The sequence below is a fragment of the Eucyclogobius newberryi genome, unplaced genomic scaffold, assembly GCF_026437365.1.
Source record: "Eucyclogobius newberryi isolate DKJ021-1_F unplaced genomic scaffold, fEucNew1.0.hap1 SCAF_6, whole genome shotgun sequence".
Lineage (NCBI taxonomy): Eukaryota > Metazoa > Chordata > Actinopteri > Gobiiformes > Gobiidae > Eucyclogobius > Eucyclogobius newberryi.
The window spans coordinates 34,745,113-34,755,757 of record NW_027316278.1 but is presented as its reverse complement, the minus strand read 5'-3'; the positions used below and the strand labels follow the sequence as shown (position 1 = coordinate 34,755,757).

At 41.9% G+C, this 10,645-nt stretch overlaps 1 protein-coding gene across 1 annotated transcript; it reads left to right on the top strand.

Moving 5' to 3' along the window:
* Positions 1 to 5,092: 5,092 nt before the first annotated feature.
* On the top strand, positions 5,093 to 6,424 carry foxb2 (forkhead box B2). The gene has a single exon (XM_072433254.1). The coding sequence runs from the start codon at positions 5,130 to 5,132 to the stop codon at positions 6,006 to 6,008; it is 879 nt and encodes a 292-aa protein (XP_072289355.1). The 5' UTR covers positions 5,093 to 5,129; the 3' UTR covers positions 6,009 to 6,424.
* The last annotated feature ends 4,221 nt before the right edge of the window (positions 6,425 to 10,645 follow it).

Below are 10,645 nucleotides of genomic sequence, written 5' to 3'. Positions count from 1 at the left end.
ATTGCTAATTACCAGAATTCACAAACTTAGGAACTTGCTTTGGTGATACAGTGAAAACAATGAAAAACATACATCAAAACATACAAACTGAACATAGATGTTAAAATCTTACATTTTTTGGCTCATTATCAAAGCTTTATACCTAACAGCACATATTTGAAATTTAAAGTCTGGATTACAAAAGATATAACCTTTTTTCACCAGATACTAAAAGTTAATCACATGTAAAGCTTTTTATTTAGATTTTTGCTCTCTGGTCGTATTCTGTTCTGTGTTCCATATTTATTCTTTGAGGAGATTGAAAATAATAACAATAAATTAAAGGAATAATAGAAGATTTTTGGCGACCAATCTGAGTCTCATTTCCTCGTCGACAGCCGAGTAGTTCTCCCACATGTCAATAATTCCCAGCATGCTACTGCACACCTGCAGCCTCATTCCCAGGATGGCAGCACCTTCCCCTGGCTGTGCATGCGTGGTTGATGTGTGTTTAGCAAAGATAGCAGAGAGTTCCTTCAGTGTACAGTACAAAAATGGCTGAGGGACAATAGAGAAAGACTGTGCTCGAACTCAGAAGAGACGGAAATCTGCAGAGACAAGAGATGCAATCCGTCGCACTAATAAACAAATGCAAGTGTAATAGCAGAGCTGTTGCGTGCTCTTCTTGGAAAGAACAGGAGGGTGGGGGGGAGAGTGTGCGCATGCGCATTTAATAAAAGGGACTAACAGTCGCTTGAGTTCTCAAATCGGTTAAAAATTCTCTATCATTCCTTAAATAAAAGATTTTTTAAAAACTGATTCTGCTACATGTCTTACTGATGGCGCCAGTCACACTGTGTCGAATGCATGACCTGATGCAGGACTCTCCGTGTGGGCTCTGGAGGCTTTGAGCATGTCGTCTGCACAGCAGGAGTCAGGAGTTAAACTTCACAGAGCTCAACATTTGGCACGTTGCAGCACTGGACGAGGAGGACAGGTGAACCAAAACAAAGAGGACCCAGGAAGTATATGTTGTGTCACGGGGGCAAATTATGTCATTAATGTATTTTTATTGCCTGAAGGACCAACAGCCATTAGAAATCAGTCCCCAAATTGGAAAAGCCAACCAGCAGGCTATGGAGCTTAGCAGTATACCGTTTGAAAGCTAATTAGGTTAATCAGCTATGTGGTACTCACTAAGCATAAAACTTTTTAAAATGTGTTTGCAAAACTTTATAAACCAAAATGTTACTACAGCATTTTTGTAGGTGTTTTTGGGCAGAAAACAGCTGCGTTAGAAACGAGTTAGCACATTGCTGCTTAGCCTCCGTTGTGCCTATTAACCCTTAATATTTAAATTGATCCAAATCGTTGTGGGGAAAAAATAATGAGAAATGTACTTTATGGAACTATGGCAAACTTTACAGTGGGCCTGACTGTTGAGCTCAATACTAAGGTATTTATAATGTTGAGTATTATTTTTGACCCTCTAAAAATAGGTAATTATCGCATGTTTACTTTAGGGAATTGTAGAAAATATATGACTATAGTTTTCTGGAGGATAAAAGGACTATTTTTGAGTGAGTCTGTAAATGGCACACTTTGGCTGCATATGTTTGCACACCCTCTGGTCCCACATAACACGTCCCTGAGCGCTGAGGCATCAACAGGCTGCAGGAAAGGCTTGTGACATATAAAACACGTATCATTGTTCTGCCACACACGTCGTGCCATTATAATAATACCCCTCCATAGAAAACAAAGAGCTGCTAATTGATTTAAATGGCTGTCTCCGCCATGCTCCGCGCGCCCCTCATGAGCTGGAGAGGCTCTTTAAGATTATTATTATTAGTGTAATTTGCCATTAGCCCCGCGCTTTGAGAGACAGAGGAATACTTGCCCTTAAGCTCTGCAAATAATTATTCCAGACAGGAGCAAACAGAAGACAGCGCGCACTCACACTTACGCACACACTGACGCACACGCACCTCAGGCCCCACATCCCCCTCCCGCTGCCCCGCCCCTGCGCACTCCCGCCTGTAATTTATGCAAAATTAATTGATACATCTCTTATAATTGATGTGCTGTAAACTTAATGAGTAATTTATGTAATTAGTCAATTAAGGCTAATTCCAGCATATGTTCCGTATGCCCAGAAGGTGCAGCTTTACAACTAGTTATTTGTCCAGGAGTTGCGCACAGGCACGCGCCGCAGCCTAATTAATTTTGTTATGCAGATGAGCGCGGTGTCTGTTTAACGGCCCCCTTTGCGAAAACAGATTTAATATTGATCTTTCCCGGGCGTTTAAACACGAGCCTTCATCCCAAACGGGCTCCGAGGGCATCGCGCTTTAGCCCGCTCGTTTTTCACGCGCGAGGAAAACACCGCGCGCACAAACAACCGTTAAGGCGCTTCTGCTTCTGCTGCTGCTGGCGTGGGCTCAGAGCAGCAGGGGAGGTCAGGTCAGAGCACAACTACAACCTTACAGTGTCTGAGAGCAAGTTCATGGAAAGACAGTTTCTAAATTATACCTAAGAGTAATTGTCCAGCGTTTCCCTATTTCACTGGGATGATGGGCATGACCAAAGTGATACAAAATAAAGTGAGACCAAGCGTTGTACATTTTTGGGATATTGGAAATAGACTCAAATTGCTTACATACAAAACGATAATTTGAATTCACAATTTGGTACATATTTTAGGCCTATTATTTGGCTTGAGACCCTTTCAAATGTTTTAAACAAAAACATTCTAAATTCCACAATGGAGATCAAAGTAACATAGTACACCACAAATCAATGTGCGAAATACATGTGAAACAAATGTACTTTTGGATTTTACATTGGTTTAGTTAGTTATTTTGAGCATTTTTAATGATTTTTAATGCTTAACTGGACAAATAGAAAATCGCACGTTTTCCATCCATTTCTACTTTGAATTCTGAATTCTGTACTGTTATTTGTTTGTTGGTGTCAGTTTTGAACATTCAGACCATAGAACATTTTAAATATACAGTCTATTATAATCAATTAATTAATATAATGTAATCCATCTTGATTTATAGCACATTTTTACCAACACAAAGTCTCCAGAATACAGAAGACACAACTTCAATAAACATAAATAAAATAAAATAATTTGAAGCAATTTTGTACGCCTATTTAATTGTAAAATTATTCCTTGCCAATAAATTCTATTTGGTTATAAGTTTACTTTTTTCCTTCGGGTTTGGATTAGGTGCGAATATATTTTAATAAAATAAACACATTTGTCTTTACTAATCTGTGAAAGTATTTGTTTCTTGTCATTTGTCGTGTTTTTTCATATTTGATAAAAGCGGTCTAAACAATGTCATGATGCACAAACACAGGCGCTTAATCTGTGCGTAAAACACAACAGTTTCTGAGCACTGACTTCACAAGAACACTTTCCCCATCAAACATTTTATTCCTTAACACCTCCAAAGCGCTCTCCGTTGACAGTTTGACCTTTGGGGGGGCTTGAAGGACTGCGTGTTAACAGGAGACACACGGCGGCCTAATTAATTGACACAGTTTTGAATATTCATCGCCTAATATCGCTTCGTCCTTAATTACAACGTTGGACTTCTCTCGGAGGAGGCTAAATCACGGAAGGCTTAATTATTGTAATGTATTCGCGCGATCCGACGGGGCACGAGGGCTCGAGGAGGGGACGGAGGGGGGGCCTGGGCGCGTCTAGGAGCGCGCCGTGGCACCTGGCCGGAGAAAAACGAGACAGCACAGTGCGCTTTTGTTGTGCGTCGTGCGTAAAAAGTTTGTTTACCTCCTCCTTCCTCCCCACGCAGCCGCCCACCTGAGAGCGCTTCAGAGACACGAGACGGACGCCCCTCTTCTCAGCAATTAATCAACAGCGCGCACGCGCGCGCGCGCAGGCTGGATGCGCCCTCGTGCGTAATGTAGACGATGAAGGCAGAAGAGGAGCGCGCAAAGGAACACATGATTTATTGTTGGCAAAGTGTGAAAGTGCAGTCGAGCAGATTTCATAATAAAGAAATAGTTTGTTTTTCAGGGTTTTCTTGTTGTTTCAAGTAAAATAAGCAACTTGTTCCAACACGGTCTCAAGTGACAGACGCAAACAAGACGTTCATCTCTGCGGAGCACAAACAGAGCCAAGATATGAATATGAATGAGATCAAGTGAGTTATAAAGTAGGCTACTTAACGTAAATATTTAATGGTATTTGAAAATTTGAGTCAGATCTCACAAATGCGCCCATTAAGAATAAGACAGAGTTTTTATTAAGGTGTAAATATAAGCCAAGTTTAGAGCAGCTATAGGCCGAACATCTTTAATCTGTTAATAAGATTCTAATGGAATCCCATCACTTAAATGATAAAACATCGATCCTGAAATTGTGTATAGCAGTTTAATCAAACTCGTTTCTCTCAAAACACAGTTCTCCACTGTGTTGAACTGAAGGTCAAAGGTCACAGTGTGCAGCAGTCCCGAATGTGAGTGACAAGAGAACGCTCAGTCCAGTCCTGGGCATTTCTCCTGGACGCGGATTGGCACAGGCTCAATTAGAGCCGCAGACGTCAGTGAAACACGCGCCACCTCTCTCTCTCTCTCTCTCTCTCTCTCTCTCTCTCTCTCTCTCTCTCTCTCTCTCTCTCTCTCTCTCTCTCTCTCTCTCTCTCTCTCTCTCTCTCTCTCTCTCTCTCTCTCTCTCTCTCTCTCTCTCTCTCTCTCTCTCTCTCTCTCTCTCTTCTCTCGCTCTCTCTCTCTCTCTTCTCTCTCTCTCTCTCTCTCTCTCTCTCTCTTCCTCGCTCTCTCTCTCTCCCCCGAGCCCCCTCACGTCTGGAGCACATAATAGAGGCTGCGACCTGCGGGGGTCTCTAAAACAGCACTAACACTGCGCGTGTCAGATCGGGATCACACCACAGAGTGTTTGCAGCGGAGACAAACTCAGTTTAAGTTAAAGCAACATCATCCAACATCAGCCACTTCTCCAGAGAGCAGCCGAGCCACTCCAAGCAGCGCAGACTTCACACACGGACCTTTACGCGCACGTAGCCTCTGGGGACAGTGCTGAGGCACCACCGTGCGCTCTGGCGATGGCCTAAACTCAGTTTGACGCAGACAGAGCGGACAGCACGCGCACAAGAGCCATGCCGCGGCCCGGGAAGAGCTCGTACAGCGATCAGAAGCCGCCCTACTCCTACATCTCCCTCACGGCCATGGCCATCCAGAACTCCACTGAGAAGATGCTACCGCTCAGCGACATCTACAAGTTCATCATGGAGCGCTTCCCCTACTATCGCGAGAACACGCAGCGCTGGCAGAACTCTCTTCGCCACAACCTGTCTTTTAACGACTGTTTCATCAAGATCCCGCGGAGGCCGGACCAGCCCGGGAAGGGCAGCTTCTGGGCGCTGCACCCGGACTGCGGGGACATGTTTGAGAACGGCAGCTTTCTGCGCAGACGCAAGCGCTTCAAAGTGCTCCGCGCAGAGCACGTGTCCTGTAAGAGCGCGCCAATGATGCACTACTTTCACCAGCACCACGCGGGCACCAAACCTCCGGGTCACCACGAGCACGTGGCGAGCGCGGTGAGCTCGCGCCTGCCGCACTTCCAGAGCTACGCACACGCGCAGCCCGCGGCCTTCAGACACCCGTTTGCCATTGAGAACCTGATCGGGCGCGAGTACAAGGGGGCGCTCCCGCTCAGCGTCATGCACCACCTGGGTTACCCCGTGCCCGCGCAGATCAGCAGCATGGTCAACTCTATGTGGCCGCACGTGCTGTCCGAGCCCGTGCCCGCCGCCGCAGACTACGCGCCTTTCAGTGTCTCCAAAAGTCTGTACCACAACCCGGGCGCGCCGCCGCTCCCCGCGGTGCCCGTGCCCATCAAAGCCACGCCTGGACTCGGGCCCGTGCCCGGCCTCAGCGCACTCCCTCCTGGAGGGCTGTGCGTGCCCACAAGCAGCCTGGACAAATCTGACCTGCTGGAGTCCAAAACCACAGCCCTGCACCCGCTGCTGCTCTAACCAAACACACCAGAGCTGCAGGACGCCCGCCCCTGCTGTGTCTCACACCCGGACAGGGGCCACACACGAACTCACGGACAGGACGCCCCTGCACCGGGACTGGGGCACAGACAGAGACCAAAAATGCTGGGGACGCGTTCGCACAGCTGCGCTCCGGAAGAAGACCCTCCTGCTTGTTAAACCTGTGACTGATCCGTTTGTAAACGTTTGCACTTTGTCCGCAGTGGACCGCTTCACCGTGTGTGAGCTCCAATCACCGCCGCGCGGAACCAAAGAGCCGGTGCACGCTCCAGGCCCGAGGCCGCGCCACATTTCTGTCTCACATCTGCGCGTGTCGAGCTTGTATTATGCTGTGTATTTGAAGATTATTATTATTAAACATTTTAAGTCCTGATTCTAGGCTTTATTTCACGCTCAATTTTGGTTCAACTTTAAAAACGCGTGTCCTTCTGCGGAGGCTCTACGTTTAGTGTGAGTCTAAAAAATGTTTATTGTGTAACTCACAAACGTGTTCTATTGCCACGCGTTTGAAGCGATTAAAATATAGTTCTCATTTTATACAGCAGAGAAGCATCAGCCTGTGTCGCTCCTTAAAGATGTAAAGGAATTTTAGAGAGACAAACTACAACGCGCGCTGTCCGAGATGTTTAGAACAGGTTTTATCACACATTTTATCAGTGAGTCTGATCTTCTCCTCTTTCTAAATTACTTGGGATTTTGGACACAAACTTTCTACGAACTAAAATTCCTGAATCAAAAAAATAAAACCTATTTGGATTTAAGGTTTGTACCAAAATGTGTTTCTGGCTGCATGCGCCTTTTAAGTCAATATATTTAACATCTACATGTCATTTTTAACATATTCTGTCACACTTACAAGAGCCTACACTTTGGCAACAGAAGTGGTGAAATTAAAATTCACAGTTAATTTTATGAAAAAAAATACAAAAATCCTCGGTTAAATATTTCCTTAGCAGGTGTGTATTTAAAGCTGTTCTTCACAAACTCTGAAGAGGAAAAAGGTAAAAAAACAAAAAAAAATTAGCCCTTGAGACAAAGCAAATTAAATGTGTTTATTTGAAATACAATATCTAATGACTATTTATTAACTCCAACAACAACTATAGAGCAATTTATATTTCTGCTTATTGTGTTTTTACAAGACACATTTATTATCTGCCCACATTATTCATATCTATGCGTGTATGGTTGAAAAAGTTAATTTATATTACCTTCAATTGGTTAATATGTATTCGGGACACATATGAAAAGTGAAATCATGTGACGACCATTTTGCAATTTGGGAATTTTAGAAAACAAAAAAGGTTTTGTAAATAAATTGGAAGCCGCAGAGAAATATCGGCTCAGTAAACATGAACAATATATTCAGATACACTTTATTGACCCTTAAACTCATCCTCTGCACTTGACCCATTTTCAGTGTGGTTAAACCTGAGCATATTCGATCAGTATCTTGGGGGGAAACCCGCAGTCACAGGGAGAACATGCAAATAAAAGAATCAAACTTTAGACAAGCAATGCTAAAATCCAAATAATTTGCATTTGACATTTTAACACATTCACATTCTACCGCGCTTTCAAGTGAACTATCCTATCATGGGTTTCAGAAAGAGGAGAATATATACCGCTGCTGAGCAATTAACAATTTGAAACAAAATATTACATCTTTGCAATCGGAAAAAGTCTTCAAGATGTTGCATAACAGAAAGCTGAGACCTACAGATACAGATAATAATTTTGGTGCAACTTTTCAGCTTGAATTGCATATGATAGGCTTTTCAATTAAACATTTGCAATCATTATAATTAAAATGTTACTAAAATTCTTGTTTTTGACTATGGTGAAGTTTATTAAAATGAGCAGCAGATGTGACATATGAAGAATTCAATAACTGCGGCAACCGTATGTAACCAAGGGCCAAAACGTTTAATTCTTCACAAATAAAAACAAATGCCAACATATATTTTGTAAAATGGATGTTTAAATGAGCAGAGAAATGTGTTCCTCGTGCCTAAATTGTCCTTGATTTTGGATGGAATTTTCTGTGTTGATGAACTCAGCTCTACTTCCAGTAATTTTGCAATTTTCTATTTTAAGTCATAAATGGAAAAACAAAAAACACGCCATATGCACTTTAAATTGAAATAAAGTCTGAAGAAAGTTGAGATGTCAGAAAGCTCCATCATAAAAACTCAAGGAAGGATTTTCCGCATTGATGCCTGAAAAAAGAAAGAAAAGCTGATCACTGGCTCTTAAAGGTTGTCCTGTTCAGGTGTGTGTGTGTGTGTGTGTGTGTGTGTGTGTGTGTGCATGTGTGCGTGTGTGTGTGTGTGTGTGTGTGTGTGTGTGTGTGGTGCAGCGTTATTTAGATAAGAGAAGATAGAAACGCACAGTTGGGTTAGAAACATGCAATCAAAAATCGAAATAAATAACTATTAAACATAGACTTATATCTAACACACGCTGTGAAGTAAAGTAAAAAATATAATATAAATCAATAACACAATTTCCACGGCATGGTTTTAAACGCATCTACCTCTAAGGCACTGGTGAGCTTTTTAAAAAAAGTATAAGATAAATACATATAATGGCACAAATCGTTCATATCTTGATTTATTTTAAGCAGACTAAATAAATCACTAAATAGCACAACTGAAGAGAAGATGAATGTTACTTAAGTACATCTCCATGGAGACAAAATGTGGTAGACCCGTGAGCTGAAAAGTTGCACAGCGCTCCTTTAACTTCACATATTTGACAGTGTATGGCCCTTGATGAAACAGTGTGGCCCCTCTACATTCATCCATCTCCCCCTGTAAAGTCCCTCATCAGAGAGAACACAGAAGCCACTTCAGACAGATCAGGTTCTGCTCTTTGTGGCCCTCAGAGCGGGGCCCCAGACTGCACCTCATCTGACCCTACATGGCCCAGGGGCCCGTAGCCTCACTGGGTCAGGCAAATATTAGTGTCTTTAAAGTGTCAGTCCATTGTCCCAGACATTTTGTGTGATTTTGCTCATCATTACCACATGAACCATGGTGACAGAGACGAACGCAGATGTTTGATAAATGAGGCGGACATTTGCATAATCTCTGAAATGTTCTTTTAAAGTCTGTGCATTATTTTATGTTGTGTCAGTCTGATGGAAACATTTTAAATCATAAATCAAATGTAGCTAAATAGTTTAAATAGAAAGCAGCAGGTCCGTCTCATGCTCAGTGTTTTGAAGTGAGGATTAGACATGAAGGCTTCTGAGGTAATAAACCAGAAGCATAATAAAGGGCAAATGACAGGTTCACATGTTTCTGTAATGATTGTTTCATTTCGTGGTCAAGAGGCAGTTTGTGAAGAAAAATGTAAAAAAATTAAAACATTTCAAACTGGGTACAATTTATAGTAAAGGCTTGAGTAGAATTAGCTACCTGTCATTTCATTTGTACTAGCCTCTCGAGGAGAATAACGTACTGATTAAGCTTTCCCTCTGTGTCTCCAGAGTCACATCAGTCAGGAGCATCAGGCCACTACAGTGCAGCGGCAAGAACGTTGTGACAATAAACTGACCGCACCACACTGTTTTCATCTGAATATAATACATTTGACGGATCGCTCTTGAGAAAGAGCCGTGTGGGTCTCTGTATGAGGCTTTTGGAGTAGAACTGATTGGCTGTCCTGTGGTGGTCCACCCTGCTTCACTTTTCTGTCTGAAAAAGCATTTGTAAAGCTGTGTCATGTGAATACAAGTGATGTGCTTTACTTAGATCGACTTAAATACTGTACATACTTCCTCCTTTTATGGTTTGGAAATCAAGGACTCAGGTTTAAACTCATCTCAACTGTGCACTCTGGAACATTCAGGCAATTCTAATGCCTTCTAATTTAGGTCCTTTTTTAATTTAACCATTTGAAATTACATTCTAAATCATCTTTTTCTTTGTCTAAGTCTTCTATGAAGTATATTAAACAAAGTTGTGTTTCATTTCTTTATATTTTTAACAAAAAACACTCAAATGTCCTGTGGTGTGACCATGAATAACACTTTTCTCATGTGTCAAAGATGGTTGATGTTGACAAAAAGATAATAATGTAAGCATTCTTTACTAAAACTGTGCCGTTAGATATGTAAATAGATAAAACGCTTAACGCTGTCCTTGTGTTGTGACATGTAAAATCACATATTCAAAAAGACAATCACACAGACACAAGCAGGAGCTCATTTGTCATTTATGCTCCAGGAGAAGCTCTGTGTTTGAAGGTTTCAGTGAAGATCTAGAGAAATAACTCATTCTTACTTTTGTAAAATCCTTCTTTTAAGATAAACCTTTTAATGTGCAGCAGGTTAATGTCCTGCAGTGTGACAGCTGTATTTTGCATTAAAATAATATTCCACTACATAATTAATAAATTGATTTGATTTGATTTGATTTGATAATTATTTAACACTATGAACATATTAGATCATTTATTCTATTGTTTAAACATGGCTTTTTTTTGTTAATTTGCTGCAGCCACAAAGCAGCACATGCAATAATACCTAAAACTGCAAGAGATGATGTAATGCTTGATAAATCCGTCCTTACTCTTGGTTTTATTTTATTGTTTTCATTTTTGTATTTTTG